The sequence below is a fragment of the Mesoplodon densirostris genome, chromosome 12, assembly GCF_025265405.1.
Source record: "Mesoplodon densirostris isolate mMesDen1 chromosome 12, mMesDen1 primary haplotype, whole genome shotgun sequence".
Lineage (NCBI taxonomy): Eukaryota > Metazoa > Chordata > Mammalia > Artiodactyla > Ziphiidae > Mesoplodon > Mesoplodon densirostris.
The window spans coordinates 51,732,737-51,751,293 of NC_082672.1; the positions used below are offsets into that span (position 1 = coordinate 51,732,737).

At 38.0% G+C, this 18,557-nt stretch overlaps 1 protein-coding gene across 1 annotated transcript in view; it reads left to right on the forward strand.

Annotated features, from left to right (window-relative positions):
- Window positions 1-15,927, forward strand: part of SNX3 (sorting nexin 3) — a 45,545-nt gene extending 29,618 nt beyond the window's left edge. The window contains exons 2-4 of the mRNA XM_060115135.1: window positions 7,094-7,189; window positions 13,685-13,809; window positions 15,171-15,927. Of these exons, the coding sequence (XP_059971118.1) occupies window positions 7,094-7,189; window positions 13,685-13,809; window positions 15,171-15,276 (327 nt within the window). The 3' untranslated portion in view covers window positions 15,277-15,927. The remainder of the gene's footprint in view (window positions 1-7,093; window positions 7,190-13,684; window positions 13,810-15,170) is intronic.
- The last annotated feature ends 2,630 nt before the right edge of the window (window positions 15,928-18,557 follow it).

The following is an 18,557-nucleotide window of genomic DNA, read 5'->3' on the forward strand; positions in this document are numbered from 1 at the left end:
AGCTCCTTTCAGTGCCAGATCTGATCACTCTTGTTGTATTCTCAGATTTTGCCTCCCTTGTTAATATAGGTAACCTATTTTATAGTTTTCCAAAAAAATGTTATTAAGTAGTGGTGACATTTAACTAGTATTTGGCTTATAATGATTACTAAAAGCATATTTTCAATGCGGAATAAAATAGTTTTTATAGACTTTATGGATTCCAGGCAACCAATTTAACTTTTTGAGGGGCAGATGATTATAATTCTCTGCTTTTTAAGTGTTAGTTTGGGCCATAGCCCTGACGTAGCTTTAAATTATGGTTAATTTGAGGTTTCTTATACGTATGACAATAGTTGATGTAAATATTTATAGGAGCCTCTGTCTTTGCTTTGCAGAACGTTCATAACTCCATGAATGAAACTGAAAAGTCTAAAATAGGCCAAGGTTACTTAAGCTCACCTTCAGCATTTACTAATAACACATACCTACACAAATAGCTGACGGCTGTGTCTTAGTTTATGGTTCCTGCCTAATGATGAACTTTAGTTTTGCTTGTCTCTGGTCTTGCCTGTCTCTGGTCACTGTTCCTCAGTTATTGTTATTTCATACAAATGGCTGAGTTTGACACTTTTACCTGTTAGGTAAAATGAACCATAGCTAGAGGAAAACAGTGGTTTCTAGTTTATGCTCAGCTTGAGCAACTAGAGCAGCTTTTCTTTGTTTCTTTCTTACTTATGTATGTATGTATGTATGTATGTATGTATGCTGCTCCAGGTCTTAGTTGTGGCACATGGGATCTTCGCTGCAGCATGCGGGCTCTTAGTTGCGGCATGCGGACTTCTTAGTTGCGGCATGCGAACTGTTAGTTGCAGCATGCATGCAGGATCTAGTTCCCCTACCAGGGATCAAACCTGGGTCCCCTGCATTGGGAGCATGGAGTCTTACCCACTGGACCACTAGGGAAGTCCCTAGAGCAACTTTTCTTGAAATTAGGAGGAAAATATGAATATAAGGATGAGAAAATACTAAATCTTGCCTTTTAAGTTTCAGAAGTTTTAGTCATCTTAAGTTAACCATAGTTAAGTCTGATTTACATTTAGTTTCAGAATTCAGCACTTTATTTGTCTCTGGATAAGTCAAAAGCATTTTAAATGATATCCAAAAGAAAACCTTTAAAGACTTTTTGCTATAATTTGCCTCAGTTGTCTGTCTCTTTTCCATATTCTTCAAGCAGATAAAACTTAAAACTAGCTAGAACCAACCTTTTTCTTTTCTTTTAAGGAATAACTGACATATAACATATGACTTTCAGGTGTACAACATAATGATTTGATATTTGTATACATTGTGAAATGATCACCACAATAAGTCTAGTTAATATCCAGAATCATACATAGTTACCAAAAAAATGCTTTTGTGTGTGGTGAGAATAGAACCATCTGTTTTCATGCTGCCCCTTAGTAGTACATGTAGCTAATCTGTTGAATTCATAGTAACTTCTCCGTTATACTTTTTTGATTTAAAGATATTTTCCTGTTCAGAGATGTTTGTTAACTGCTGGTGCTCACACGGAGATACCTTAGCCAGACATTCAGGCTTTTCAGTTTTAATTCCCATCATCTCCTATGGTTTAGAATATACAAGAATAACTTCCTAAATATACTTCTTCCTTCTTTGCATGTTTTCACCATTCTCAACTGTCTTCCTGTAGTATGGCTGACTCCATGTGTTAAAGGAATACTGACCAAACCAATCGTCAGTTCCTTTATGCTTTTTCCTTTTTCTTTATACAAATGGTATCATACTGTAGATAGATACTGTTTTGAAACTTATACTTTACACATCTCAGGCAGGCTGTCTCAGGCAGGCTGACTGATCAGTCTATGGCTGAGTTATATTTTCTAAAAGCTGTATAATAATTCATTTTATATTTGTAACAGTTTAATAAGATTTTTAGTTTTCTGGGGTTTTGTGTGTGTGGTTTTTTTTTGTTTGTTTTTTGCTATTATATAAACAATGCTAAAGTAAATTTCTATGCACTGATACCTTTCTGCATATGTGGAAATATTTGTAGGATTAATTCCTGGTGGAATTGTTGGCTCAAAAGATAAATGCGGGCTTCCCTAGTGGCGCAGTGGTTGAGAGTCTGCCTGCCAATGCAGGGGACCACGGGTTCGTGCCCCAGTCCAGGAAGATATCACATGCCGCAGAGCGGCTGGGCCCCTGAGCCATGGCCACTGAGCCTGCACGTCCGGAACCTGTGCTCCACAACGGGGGAGAGGCCACAACAGTGAGAGGCCCGCGTACCGCAAAAAAAAAAAAAAAAAAGATAAATGCATTGGGGCTTCCCTGGTGGCGCAGTGGTTGAGAATCCGCCTGCCAATGCAGGGGACACGGGTTCGAGCCCTGGTTCAGGAAGATCCCACATGCCGTGGAGCAACTAAGCCCATGCGCCACAACTACTGAGCCCATGTGGCACAACTACTGAAGCCTGCGCGCCTAGAGCCTGTGCTCCACAAGAGAAGCCACTGCAATGAGAAGCCCACACACCACAACAAAGAGTAGCCTCTGCCCGACGCAACTAGAGAAAGCCCACGTGCAGCAACAAAGACCCAACGCAGCCAAAAATAAATAAATAAATTGAAAAAAATTTTAATTAAACTAAGAAAAAAAGATAAATGCATTTAAAAGAGTGATAGATATCACCAAAACACCCTCCTTAAAGGTTGTACCAGTTTTCACTATTATCAGCAAGTTTTTTAGATGCCTATCTATCTTCACCATCACTGGGTATTAAAATTGAATACCTGCCTGTCTGACAAATGAAAATGGGATCTTACTGTTTTGACTGGCATTTCTTGTGTGAGTGAAGTTGAACATTATTGACATAATTTTTGTGTGTTCTGCCTGTTCTGTTTGTCAGGTTATTCATCTTTATCTTTCATTAGTTTTTAAGTTCTTTACATTTTAATTAAATTATTTCTTTGTTTTTTATTGCATATATTTGTCTACAGTTTTTTGTGGTCTTTCAACTTTTTGTTTATGGTGTATGGTATTTTTGTGTGTGTGTGTGGTATGCGGGCCTCTCACTGCTGTGGCCTCTCCCGTTGCGGAGCACAGGCTCCGGATGTGCAGGCTCAGCGGCCATGGCTCACGGGCCCAGCCGCTCCGCGGCATGTGGGATCTTCCCAGACTGGGGCACGAACCCGTGTCCCCTGCATCGGCAGGCGGACTCTCAACCACTGCGCCACCTGGGAAGCCCAGGTGTATGGTATTTTTAACCATGGAAATTTAACTTTTCATATGCTTATCTTGTAACCTAACATGTTATAAGCTTCATAAGAGCCGGGACTGCATCTTACTCATTGTTATATTCCTCATCTTATCTAGCACTATGCCCTTTTATAGATGCTCTTAAACTGTAGTAATAGTTGCATCCTCCCAAAACTGTAGGGGAAACAAATTATCCTTACTCTTTTCTCTTTAGAAAACCAAAATAGAATATTTTATAAGGGTTAAATAAGTTGAAAGTGACCGATCATGAGAGTTTGAAATCAACAGGGATAGTCCAGTGGCTTAAACAAAAAACATCAGCATCTTTCATTTGTATTTTGATCAAGTTGAATTGCAAGTCCTTGTGATGATCAGGGAGAAGTTAACAGGCACACTTACCACTCTAAAAATAATGGGCAAATACTACTAAGAATTACTTGATGTGACTTTATCAAAACTCTAAACAAACACACGAAAGGATGCTCAACATCACTAATCATTAGAGAAATGCAAATCGAAACCACAATGAGATATCACCTCACACCAGTCAGAATAGCCATCATCAAAAAATCTACAAACAATAAATGCTGGAGAGGATGTGGAGAAAAGGGAACCCTCTTGCACTCTTGGTGGGAATGTAAATTGATACAGCCACTATGGAGAACAGTATGGAGGTTCCTTAAAAAACTAAAAATAGAATTACCATATGACCCAGCAATCCCACTACTGGGCATATACCCTGAGAAAACCATAATTCAAAAAGAGTCATGTACCACAATGTTCATTGCAGCTCTGTTTACAGTAGCCAGGACATGGAAGCAACCTAAGTGTCCATCGACAGATGAATGGATAAAGAACATGTGGCACATATATACAATGGAATATTACTCAGCCATAAAAAGGAACGAAACTGTGTTATTTGTAGTGAGGTGGATGGACCTAGAGACTGTCATACAGAGTGAAGTAAGTCAGAAAGAGAAAAACAAATACCGTATGCTAACACATATATATGGAATCTTAAAAAAAAAAAAAAAGGTTCTAAAGAACCTAGTGGCAGGACAGGAATAAAGACGCAGACATAGAGAATGGACTTGAGGACACGGGGAAGGGGAAGGGGAAGCTGGGATGAAGTGAGAGAGTGGCCTGGACATATATATACTACCAAATGTAAAATAGATAGCTAGTGGGAAGCAGCTGCATAGCACAGGGAGATCAGCTCGGTGCTTTGCGTCCACCTAGAGGGGTGGGATAGGGAGGGCGGGAGGGAGACATAAGAGGGAGGGGATATGGGGATGTATGTATATGTATAGCTGATTATCACTTTGTTATACAGCAGAAACTAACACACCATTGTAAAGCAATTATACTCCAATAAAGATGTTTAAAAAACACAAAAAACTCTAAATCGGTCCTCATATAAAGAGAAATTATAACCAGCTGAGAAAACCATGAAATTTTCTTAAGCTAACCATGATCCTTTTTTAACGTATAATCTATCAAACTCTTAGCTAATCATAGAAAGGAATGGACTTTTTCTCCCTCCCACTATCCGTCTATTAAAGTGAATCAGATATAATCATGCTTGTGTCAAAAGTTCAAAAGGGAAAATGGAGGTAAAATGAGCTGAATTGGCATTCTTCCCTCAACATTGTACCTGTAAGCTTGATATGTTGTTTCAGAGATTAACTTTATAGACTTCCGTACCCATAAGTATGAAAATTCTTAGGGAACTCTTTTCACAAGCTTGATCTTAACATATTGAATAAAGAGAGCAGCTAATCCCTTTTGTAAAGTAATTTGAGAGGAGGGAATTCAAAATGTAAAGTCTCACCTGCAGAAAACACTCAATTCTGTAAAGCCCTTTCTATCTTTAGACACTTACAAAGACTTAATATTTTAATGCGGAAGGGTGAACTTGGTTTAAAAGCGAATGGGTGAAATTAGAGAGAAATAATCCAGTGCTTTCTTTCTGGGAATTATCATCCTGCTCTCCAGGGGACCTAATTTTATTCCCTGTGGGGAGTGAGAATACCCCTCTGTACAGCAAGCCAGAATCTCTAAATATAAGCTTGACTTTTAGTATAATAAGGGTCTTGTTAGGTGCAATTTTGCTCTTAGTCATTAATACAATGAACAAATGTTGTGGTTACCTGGGAAAGAAAATTCAAGTGCTTTTAAACCTCTTGTGAGATTTGGTTTCATGCTTGAAAACTATACAATGTTATGCCCAATAGCATCTGTAGAAGATTCCAAGCTATAAGGTATACTACATAGAGAAGTTAATACACATTGGAAAAAATTGAAACCACTGCAAAATGGGTTTAAGGTCCTGAATAAAAAGCTTTTCTTTTGCTGAATGACACTTACTAGTGGCATTAAGTTTAACAAATGATTGGAATTTTCTTAGGGGTGAATTTTACATGATGATGATGTCCCTGTAAGAAGCCAGTCTTTCCTTCTGGTGACACTTTTTCTTTTCAGCTTTAAAACAGTTTGTCATTCTACAAGTGCAAAGACTGAATAAAGGACAAAATGTAATCTGAGAGTATATAGTATTAAATAGCATTTTCAGTATGGTATGGCATTAATTGTGTTAGGTCATTTCTGTCCCTACCAACTTTGTGATATTATGTGCATTTTAAAATCTATGCTTGATTATAAAATTGTAGTGGTATACAGCTTCTGCTAATAGCCCTCAGTCGTAAACCATTTTAAATTGTATTTGGTAGTATATTTTCTCTTTAGGATCAGTAAATGATCATAAAAATCTTTCTTATTACTTTAAGTTTAGAATTTGACCAAAGTAGTCTTTGCATTCTTTATTTTAAAGAATAGTCTTCCATTCCGATGTAACCTCAAGGTACTGGGCATTATGTTTTCAGTTCCTAAACTTGCCCTCAGCCTGTAAGCTCTGGACAGATGGACCTTATGTGTAGGACTCCTAATTTCCTATTGGTGGTAAGAGTGCATTGCACTCTTTCCCTGCTGTTTTCTCGCATTTTTAAGAAGACTATTAAGAATAATTCTGTATTCTTTTCTTTCACTATGAAACATCTAATTTAGTCATAATAACAAAATATTTTGTATTTCATTTCAAAGTAGTTAAGGTCTGTTTCCCCTATGAGCATTGTATACTAAACTGTATAGCAATCAGAGCTAGCTTCATCTCACTCCTGACATTTTTACAGCTTACTGAAATAGAAAAACTGACCTATATTTATGTAACTGACCTCAGGCAGAATGACATCCAAAAGCATATGTACAAACGTGCATTTTAAAAGTTGTATTCTACTAGAGAATGGACTTGAGGATATGGGGAGGGGGAAGGGTAAGCTGTGACAAAGCGAGAGAGAGGCATGGACATATATACACTACCAAACGTAAAATAGATAGCTAGTGGGAAGCAGCCGCATAGCACAGGGAGATCAGCTCGGTGCTTTGTGACTGCCTGGAGGGGTGGGATAGGGAGGGTGGGAGGGAGACGCAAGAGGCAGGGGATATGGGAACATATGTATATGTATAACTGACTCACTTTGTTATAAAGCAGAAACTAACACACCATTGTTAAGCAATTATACTCCAATAAAGATGTAAAAAAAAAAATAAATAAAAATTGTATTCTAGTATAAATAACATACTTTTTAACAGCCATGTAAAAAATGTACTTTTTTACATTTAAAGGTAAAATGTCATCTTAATAACTTTATGATTTTCTTATATTAACATAACTAGGCTTGCCATGTTATCAATTTGACAAACAGGTCCTCCCCCAACCCCCCACTTTTTTGAAGTCCCTGTAACATGCTTCAACTTAGGAGTGATTTTCTGTTTGTTTCAGACAAATCTGCCTATTTTCAAGCTGAAGGAATCTACCGTTAGAAGAAGATACAGTGACTTTGAATGGCTGCGAAGTGAATTAGAAAGAGAGAGCAAGGTAAGAATTATTTGTAATGTGACTGTAAAACAAAACATTCCAAATTTTAATGTTTAAGACTTCTCAGGAGAATTATCTTGAATAAAGTGAGTAAAAGCAAACATTTCTTTTTTTTTTTTTTTCAAATAGTTCAATTTCATTTTACTTCATAGGAGATGGGGGAAGTGTGCAGTTTTTCCTTAGAACTCTTCCTTCTCATGTCTACTTCAGTGGCCCGGTTGAGGCCTTTGTTGACTCACACTGAGATAACTCTTCTTAGAACTTTCTTGCTATTGCTTCCTTCCTTTCCGTGATCTTCCTGTCCCACCTTCCTCTCCTCCCCTTGCTAAGTTTCTCTTATTCAGTACATCTCCTATATCAGTGTATTTCCAATTTTTTTTTTTTACTGACTCCATACTTTTTTTTTATCATCACACATTTACATATAACTGAAGTTTCATAAACCAGTACTTACCTTACTCTGTGTGACAGGTACTGATATTCCTCAGATTAGCTTTTTAAATGATGGCCATGATCTACTGTTGGGTTGCTACCTGCAGTTTTAGAACACTGTCATATATCCTGGTAATAATTGTCTTCTCTTAGAAGAAATTTGGTGGCTTTGGCTGCAAAATAGAGAGAACAAGGTCTCATTCTAATATCTCTTATTTCAGCCCTATATCAGAATGACATATATGGCATGGAGTCATGAAAAGTACACTCAGAATAAAGAAAAGTTATCCTGTGACTAGAGTGTAGTAGGATAAGAAGTGGGTATGGTAGGAGCCCTGAAGTAGGTTAAGGCTAACTTGTTCTCGCTTCTGAAGCGTACTGAGGTAGAAAAGGAAGGAAAACGTCCTTAACCAGAAAAATGTGGCTGGATACAAGAGCAACATATACAAATCATAGCATTCCATCAAAAATGGAAAAACAGTTTTACTCAAAAGAATATCATTGAAAGATCAAAAGAAGACCTTAATAAATAGAAATATTACATTCCTGGTTTGGAATATTCACTTTTGAAGATTCATTTACTCTATAAACATTTGAGAGCTCATTCTGTGTGTTCTGTCAGTTGCAGATAGAACTGAACAAATGAAGGGTCTCTACTTTTATGGCACTTTATTGGGTAAGTTGGGGTAGTGGTGAAGGGAGACCAGAAAAAGATGGTAAGATATATAATATGTCAGATGGTAATATGCTCTAAAAAACAAAATTAAACTAAGGGAAATAGGGAGTGCCAGGAGAGCTACTGTCATATAGGATAGTCAAGGGAAGGCCTCTCTTAGAGGTGGCATTTTAGCAGTAGATCTGACAGAAATAAGGCAGTATCTCCTAACTTATTTATAAATTTGTAAAATTCTAATACAAATCTTAATGGAGTTCTTTATAAACCTGCAGATTTATATAGAGCTTTAGAATCAGAGAAAGCTCAAGAATGGCCAAAAGTTATTTTTACCAATAATTTAGCACCTGCAGACATCAGAGCGTATGTTAAGACTACAGTAATTAAAACAATGTAGTATTGCTTTAGGTATGGACAAATAGATTAGCAGAATGTCAGAGAATTTAGAAGCTGACCACGTGTTTACTGGAAATTTAGTTCATAACAAAAATAACATTGTCAGTTTGTGCAGAAAGGAATTTATATTCAGTAAATGGGGTTGAAACATTCGGCTATTTGGGAATAAAGATTTTTTTTTAATAATTTTTTTAAACAAACTCTTTTTATTTATTTGTTTGTTTGTTTATTTATGGCTGTGTTGGCTCTTCGTTTCTGTGCAAGGGCTTTCTCTAGTTGTGGCAAGTGGGGGCCACTCCTCATCGCGGTACGCGGGCCTCTCGTTATCGCGGCCTTTCTTGTTGCGGAGCACAGGCTCCAGACGCGCAGGCTCAGTAATTGTGGCTCACGGGGCTAGTTGCTCCGCGGCATGTGGGATCTTCCCAGACCAGGGCTTGAACCCGTGTCCCCTGCATTGGCAGGCAGATTCTCAACCACTGCGCCACCAGGGAAGCCCGGGAATAAAGATTTATAACTCACTGTATATAAATTACAGATGGTTTGAAGATCTAAATGTACAAAACAAGTAAGGAAAGTTTTGGGTAACAAAGAAATTTTTTATGACCATAGGGAGAAGTGTCTTTTTTTACCCCACCTTTATTGAGATAGAATTGACAAATAACATTAAGTTATATAACACAATGATTTGATATATGTATATATTGTGAAATGATTACCATAATAAAATTAGTTAATACATCTGTCACTTCACATAGGGGTTTTTGTTTTGTTTTGTTGTTAGTGGTAGTAACATTCAATATCTGTTTCTCGTAGCAACTTTTAAGGGTACAATACAATCCTGTTAACTATAGTTACCATGCTATACATTAGATTCCAGAACCTACTCGTCTTTTAACTGAAAGGTTGTACCATTTGACCAATGTCTCCCCATTTCCCCCACCCCTCAACCCATCTACTACTCTCTGTTTCTGTGAGTTCAGCTCTTTTAGATTCCACATATAAGTGAGACCATACAGTATTTGTCTTTTTCTGTCTGATTATGGGAAGAAGTGTCTTGATAGGCTTTTGGCTTTGCTTAACATAGCACCTGGCACACTGGAGTGTTTAATACGCATTTCATGAATGTATACATCACTTTTTTTTATGACAGCTTTATTGAAAGAATTCACATGCCATACAATTCACCAATTTAAAGTGTACAATTCAGTGGTTCTTACTATATTCACAAAGTTGTGCAACCATTACTATAGTCAGTTTTAGAACATTGTAATCACTCCGTAAGAGAAACCCCATACCCGTTAGTAATCACTACCAATTTCTCCTCACCCAGCCCTAAACAACCACTAATCTTTCTCTATGGATTTGCCTGTTCTGGGCATTTCATATAAATAGAAGCATAAAATATGTAGTCGTTTGTGTCTGGTTTCTTTAACTGGCTTCTTTCACTGAGCATGTTTTCTAGGTTCATCCTATTGTATTGTTAATCACTACTTCATTTCTTTTTATTTCCCCCAAATATTCTTTTGTATGGATAAACCACATTTTATTTATCCATTTATCATTGGCAGACATTTGGGTCATTCCTGCTTTTTGACTATTGAGAATAATGCTGCTGTGGGACTTCCCTGGTGGTCCAGTGGTTAAGACTATGCTCCCAATGCAGGGGGCCTGGATTCAATCCCTGGTCAGGGAACTAGGTCCCGCATGCCGCAACTAAGACCCACGCAGTCAAATAAATAAATAAATATTAAAAAAATAATAATAATGCTGCTGTGAACATTCATGTACAGGTTTTTGTATGGACATAATGTGTTTGTATCTCTTGGGTATATACCTAAGAATGGATTTACAGCCATATGATAACTCTGTTTAATCTTTTGAGGAACTCCCAGACTATTTTTTCCAGAACAGCTATACCATTTTTACATTTCCACCAACAATGTATAAAGGTTCCACATTTTTCCACATCCTCACCAACATTTAATATTATCTGATTTCTTTATTATAGCTTTCTTAGCATGTGTGAGGTGGTATCTCGTGGTTTTCATTTTCCTGATGGCTAATAATGTTGATCATCTTTTCATGTACTTATCAGCCATTTACATATCTTCTGTGGAGAAATTTTTTTTCAGATCCTTTGCCCATTTAATTGAGTTTCTTTTATTATTAGTTATATATAGAATATACTAAAAAAACAAAAAACCTCTTACAAGTCCCTTATCAGATTTACAGTTTGCAAAAATCTTCTCCCATTCTGTGGATTGTTTTCACTTGACGTTGTCCTTTGACGCACAGTACTTCACTTTTAACATTAGACCAGATAATTATTTTGGGCATTTAAGCTGTGTGAAAGTTGTACTTACATTAGTATTGCTAAGAACAATTAATCAAATTGTTTTATTTATATATTAGTACTTTTAATTAAGATCTGTTGTACTAGACTAGAAAGTAGATGACATTTATTGTATTTACTGGTCATTATGGTTCAATCTTTTAGCTTTTTTTATTTCAGTGTGCTTTCACTATATTATGCTGACCAGATATCCTTCTGTCCACTTCTTGCCCCACATACACACACATATCATCAGACTCATTACTTTTAAATTGGTGTAAGAATTCTAAGTAGATCTTTTCAGGCTGCTTAAGGAAAAAATAATTTGATGTTGAAGATCTTTGGGATCTTAGCTGGACAAACCACTCATAATTTTTGTAGGTGATTAATCCTGTTGCCTACAACCTTACCATCCATTTCAATGAGTATTTTGAGTATTAGTAAGAACGTATCTCTGTGGATGATAATACATAGTAATCTTTAATCTTAAATTTCATGCTAAATTCTACCCTGAATTAATGGTGGTCATTTCTTTAACACACTGGTTCTCTATTCTTTTTTTTTTATAATAGCTTTATAAATACAGATGTTTTTCCCTGCCCATCATATAAACTATTCTTCTGGAGCTCAGCTAGTGGTCATGATCCCTGTTTTTTTTGTTTTGTTTTGTTTTTTGCGATATGCGGGCCTCTCACTGTTGTGGCCTCTCCCGTTGCGGAGCACAGGCTCCAGACACGCAGGCTCAGTGGCCATGACTCACGGGCCCAGCCGCTCCGCGGCATGTGGGATCTTCCCAGACCGGGGCATGAACCCATGTCCCCTGCATCGGCAGGCGGACTCTCAACCACTGCACCACCAGGGAAGCCCGATCCCTGTTTTGTTTTGTTTTTTTGCGGTACACGGGCCTCTCACTGTTGTGGCCTCTCCTGTTGTGAAGCACAGGCTCCGGACGCGCAGGCTCAGCGGCCATGGCTCACGGGCCCAGCCGCTCCGCGGCATGTGGGATCTTCCCGGATCGGGGCTCGAACCCGTGTCCCCTGCAACGGCAGGCAGACTCTCAACCACTGCGCCACCGGGGAAGCCCCCGATCCCTGTTTTTTAATTGTAAGTTCCCTGCAGGTTTTAACTCTTCAACTTGACAAATGCTAATATAGGAGAGAGATTTAAGAATGTTAAAGCAAACTTATGAAGACAAATCTTTAGATGTCTTAATCATTGGGTATCTGGGGAGAGTAGATCTAGGAAGGAATTACAAAGTTTATGTTGGGCATTGGTTTTGTGTATTTTTGCTCTTTGTTTTTTGCTGATCTGTAAGAAGTTGTATGATCTTTCCCTTTTTTACCTTGTTGAATTATCGTTTTAGGATAGAAACTCTGCATCAAGGGTTTTAGGTTTTACCTCTTAGAATATGTATAATTTTATTACTGGTGTTTACTATTTATATTTCTCCTTGTTTGACTTGTTTGCCCACACCTTTTCTCTGTTTTAACATAAGATAAGGATTCACCTAAGTGGTTAGTCATTTAACAGACATTTGAGCTTCTGTTGTATGCCCAGCTTTTCTTAAAATAACCATAAAAAGCCTGAGACAAGGGTCCTTGATTTGAAAGCATTAATAGGGTAGATTGGTGGTTCTCCACCAGGGGCAGTTTTGTTCCCCAGGAGACATTTGACAGTGTCTGGAGACCACTGTTATTGTCACAACTGTGGGGTGCCTACTGGCGCCGTCTAGTGGGTAGAGGCCTGGGATGCTGTTGAATAGGTATTCTATGGTGTACAAGAAACCCCTCCCCCCTGTACATTATCTAGTTCAAAATGTTAATAGTGCCATGGTTGAGAAATCCTGAGATAGAGAACCCAACTAACCTGTGAAATAAATAGCTAGGTGCTATTTAATTCAAACAAATATTTGAGCTCCAGATAATTCCCAGAAGAGGGAGATCAGTCATAAATTGTCCCTAGAGGAAAGTTAGGCTTTGACAGGGAAAATTTGGGATGTTCCTCTAGTGTGGGAAGGAAGAAATGACAGGTCTTTGGGGAAAGATAGGATAATGGGTTTGGGAGAAAGTTAACGTGCTTCTTAGCCTAGGAAATGGAAGAGTGGCAACAAGTAGAGTTGATTATTTTGTCATCACCTCAAACACAGGTAGGAAAGATTATATGCAGATGGTAGGAGGTGGAAGAAATTTACCACAGAATTCTTAGCTGCCCATGCCAGAAAGAACAATGTTAGTATTTTACTTCTTCATTTAATTGAGAGTTGAGTTTGATCTCTTCAGTTACCATTGTAATAAAGCATTGTCTTCCCCAAGTGACATCTAAACTGTCTGAGGGGCATGGTAGCCTTTATTTCAGTATTGATTATTCACTTTGTATACTTGTGATTTGATAAGTCCAGGAAAAATGAAAATTAAGCTGTGGGCCCTGCCATTGAGGAGCTTTGGTCTGATGGACTATTCTGGCATTTTGGTTATCTTGCCTCCAAAACACTGAATCATTTTTCAGTGTATTTTTATTGATTCCCTTTTACTGTATATTTAAACTAGTTTAACAATGGGATGGTTCTCATAGTGAAGATATACTTTGTCTTCGTGTTATGCTCTATAAATTTTCCCAACTCAGCCAGCATGTTCAAGAACTTTCTTTCCTTATCTTGTTTTAGGTTGTAGTTCCCCCACTCCCTGGGAAAGCATTTTTGCGTCAGCTTCCTTTTAGAGGAGATGATGGAATATTTGATGACAATTTTATTGAAGAAAGGAAGCAAGGGCTGGAGCAGTTTATAAACAAGTAAGTGCTTTCTGTTCTCAGGGTCTGAGAGTGAATAGTGTTCTGAGATGTCTTTAGGTGACTGCTGTTTATTAATTTAGATATCAGACTAAACTGGTGCTTTTTCTTTTTGGTCATTTCCTAACTTTTTGTATCATTTAAACAAAGTGAAAATATATAACAAGTTGAATACCGTGATAAATATTAACACACTTGAGTGAGTAATACGAGTATCTTTGTGTTGACCTAAGTTTTATATTTGTTTTTCTTGGTTAATTTATGCAAATTACATTTAAAATTACAGCATTTAAAAAATAGTTTTACTTATGATTCTTTCTGATTTAAGGTATGTTCTAGCATGAACAGTAAAACTTCAATACACTTGCAATCATTTTGTTTGATTGCAGATGGAAATATCATCAGCATGTCTTGTGTAAAGGTGCACATTTAAAATTTTTGTGGCAAAATATATTCTTTTGAAAATGTAAGGAGACTGTATCATTTATCTTTTACTTTAGAAACTTAATAAACTCAAACTCTAGCTTTTAATTTTATTCCTATTTGAAATATAGCCTCTTTTTTTTTTTTTTTTTTGGAAGAGTTATGCCTGGGAAGGGCTCACTATAATTGTGCATTTGCCCTTAAGTTTGACCAAATAAAGTCAACTCCTAGAGAATACGGTTGTGTGAGCTTATTTATTAGCAATACTTTAATTTTTATCTAGTAATTTGAAGATCTGTGAGTGGTAAACAGAGGGAAAGTTATACAAAGCCCTTAACTTCTAGTTATCTGAGAGCACACAACCTTCATTGTCTTCTTATGAACATACTTTCCTTTTGGAGAAGGCAGTGCTAGCTTGCATGTTTTTAAATTCTGAAATAAAGTCTGGTTGCCCAGTCTGATCTTGTGTTTAGTCTGATGGAAACGTTTAAAAGCAAGCAAAAAACAAAAACAAAAAAACCTGAACATTTGTGCCTATTTCTTAGTATTTTGGGGCTTTTATTGAACTTCAGTGTATTTCTAACTATAATCCTATATCTTTTCCTTCTTTAAAATGGATTCTTAGAATCAATGACATTGTTTCACTTTTAACATTAAAGTTCATTTAGGTTTCTTACGAATATACCAACTAATATGTAAAGAAGTTAATTGGGTACATACGCCAGAGGCAGTGCAAAACTAGTGATTAAATGTTTTCTAAATTACCCTTATGAACTGAAGGAAAGAAAATATACTGTTAGTTGATAGACCATAGCTTTATGGGCAGTCCAGAATAACACTTACTAAGTTGTTTGTGCTTCCTAACCTTAAAATGTGTATGTTTGGTCCCCCTCCACCACTTTTATAAAATACTGGACTGAATTTGTATCTTTTATTCCTAGGGTCGCTGGTCATCCTCTGGCACAGAATGAACGTTGTCTTCATATGTTTTTACAGGATGAAATTATAGATAAAAGCTATACTCCATCTAAAATAAGACATGCCTGAAATTTGGCAAGAAGCAAGAAAAACTTTCCATGACTATTAATGATTCATATGCACCAGTGAAGAAGTTCTAACTAACTTTAGCATGCTGCACAAAAACTGGTATCATATGCCTTCAGTATACTAATATTCATATGCTCAGTTTTGTTCTGTTTTGTTTTGGCAGTTGACAAGAAGTTAATTTGCTTTCGTGAAAAATCCCTCATTCCAGCCTTTCTATAGAAATAGCTCTTTCTTGCTGTTTCAATGTGTGGTACGCACTCTAGCTTCACAACCCTGTTACTCCAGTATAACCTGCAGTGTCCTAACTACAGTTACTCACTTGCTCTTACCTGCAGATTTTATGTCATGTTTGCTTCTTGAATCTGATTAATAGACTATTTCTCTTATCCCCTCATTAATATGTGGTGTCACTTGACCTAATTTATGTGTGGAAGCACTACACATTGGTTTCCAGTACCCGACCCGTAAGATACACACTTGTGTGCAGAAAGTATCTCCCTTCAGGCTTAGGCTTGTAATCCCCTTCACATGGAAGATCAGTGAGGGAAATCTTTATATTCTGTATAAAAACGAAATCCAATTTATATACTAAAATCATTTGTCTAAAAATTTAAGTTGTTTTCAAAGAAAAATAAAAATGCATTTCTGATATGCACTGATTGTGTTGTTTCTGGCTTTTCTTTTCTCCCTTCAGAAGACTTTCCTACTTAACTCACTTGTTGAGAGGGATTATTTACTAATTATATACTTCTCATTCCTGTAACTCCATTCCTCTTTAAGCAGTGGTGATATCAAATATGCTACTACCCTTTGAATGGGGCTATTTTCTTTTACACAACAAAAAAAGTGATGTACTAGGAAAAGCATTCCTTAAAGCTTGCTGAGTTGTTATGAAGCACTTTGTGTATTTGGAAAATGCTCTATAATCTCAAGTCATTCTTTTCAAAAGGTCTTTTAAGATAAGTCAATAGCATGCCCCCTATTTTTCAGAAGAATTTTTTCCCTAGCTCATCTGAGTGACTTGTTTAAACAGACTTAGCAAGGGTGTAATAACCGTTTTCTTAGTCAGCAGGTTCATGCTTTCTCTTTAGTTTGGTTTAGGATAGTGGCACGCTTTCTTCTCTTTAACCAAGGGAGAAGGGCAGTGTTCTAGCTGACTTGTATTATTGATAAGAAACCAGCAAATGCATGACTCCTTGCTGCCTAACTTGTGTTGCGGCCAGACCTTTACAGCCAGAATGTGGTCTCCGATTTGAATCTGCACAACCTCTGGCGGTTTGGGGACCCGTTGTGACCTAAACTCCAAGGTAAGGAAAGTTTGCCCTTGCACTCCAGAAGTGTCTCATGTAGAGACAGGTCAGTCCGTTTGAGAGGAAATCAGCTTAGGCCTTGACCAAACTACGATGTCCCCCAAGCAGATGGATATCATAGGAAGAAGTCAGAGCTGCTCTGTAATATCTTTTGTTGCTTAAATATGCCACAGTTCCATAAAAGTACAACTGTGAATTGTGTTTTAGTGAGCTAGAGCAGTCAAATCAAAGGTTGTCAGTTTTTGGTATGCAGAACAGAGTAATGGTAGTTCTGCTAAACTCAATAATTCCTCTAAAGCATACATGATTTTGCCTCCTGGGGAACATCTGGCAATGTCGCAAGACTTTTTTTTTTTTTTTTTTTTTACTTTTGACTGTGTTGGGTCTCTGTTGCTGCACGCAGGGTTTCTCTAGTTGTGGTGAACGGGGGCTATTCTTCGTTGCGGTGCGCAGGCTTCTCACTGCAGTGGCTCCTCTTGTTGTGGAGCACGGGCTCTAGGCGCACGGGCTTCAGTAGTTGTGGCACATGGGCTCAGTAGTTGTGGCGCGCGGGCTCAGTTGCTCTGCGGCATGTGGGATCTTCCCGGACCAGGGCTCGAACCCGTGTCCCCTGCATTGGCAGGCGGATTCTTAACCACTGCGCCAGCAGGGAAGCCCCTCGCAAGACATTTTTGGTTATCACAACTGGGGGATGCTACTGGAATCTAGTGGGCAGAAGGTTAAAGATGCTGCTCAACTGCCTACACTGTACTCGGGACCATCTCCCACAACAGAAAAATGTCAACAGTGCCAAGGTTTCTACTCACTGTGGAATTCTTTCGCTTTTGATCATTTATAGACAAGGGAATAGTGTGGCTTAGGATGGGTTGTACTGGCCTGCTTACTTTTAGTCTTTACAATTTCCTAAGGGCAGGCCTGCTTTTAGAAACTTGAAGGTTTCAAGTTAGATGAAAGGTGGTTTATTCTAGGTAACATGTTTTTACCTAATGTAGGAGGTACTCCTCAGTGTTGTCTCTTAGAGAACTGAAACCATGGTCTGTATTAAAACGACACCTTTAACCCTGTGAAGTAAAAATGCAGGTGCTGTTAACTCTAATGATATAGGAGGAAGTTCCAGAAGCCCTTAAAAGTCTTCCTAAAAGAATAGAAGTTAAATTGGCAGTGAGTTATGCAGCAAGAGTCTCAGGCTCCGGGTCCTCTCAGTAAGTTATCACCTTGTCCCAACTCCTGCAAGACGTAAAGGGTCAACAGCAGTGGTGCCTGTAGTAATTTATAGTTGTTGAGGACCAAATGTAAAATCCACAGAACAGCAGTGCCTGAGACATGTAAAGAATTAACGACAGCTATCCAATGGCAGTGGGAATCACAGATAGGGCAGTAGCAGCAGCAAACGGTACCACTAAGCCCATGGCAGTTCCTGGATAGGTTTATCTGGTATTTGGTTTCCTGCTCAGTGGTTCTGCCGTCATGACCCTCAGTAGTCACGATGACCTCTGGGCTGGACATGAGGGAGCATCTCCTTTTTATTATATCCTGCATCTTTTTAACTCAGCCCTCTTGTTAAGGGCCACTCCTGTTGCTTCAGCTTGCTTTGCCTGTTTTGGGTGAATATAGCCAATGAAAGGAGGAGGCTGTTGGCCTCTAAGCCTTTACAGATAAAATTTGTTTGAGGTATGGATGAACAGGTAGCTTAGCACACTGCCTGGTTTATAGGTTAACTGCTCCGTGAGTGCTAGCTGTGATTATTACAGTATGAAAGTGTTTGGACTGGGAAACAAGTTAGAAACTGTTTTAGGAGGATGGAGTATGTTTTCCTTGATAGTTCCTTTGTGATCTCTGTCACAGAACTTCCCTATGAAGTAAATAATATTATCCTTTACAGATGAGAAGACTGAAGCTCTGCAAGCTTAAGTAATATGCCCAAGGTTACCCAGGATGTGATGGCTCTGGATTTAGACTGGAAGGATGTCT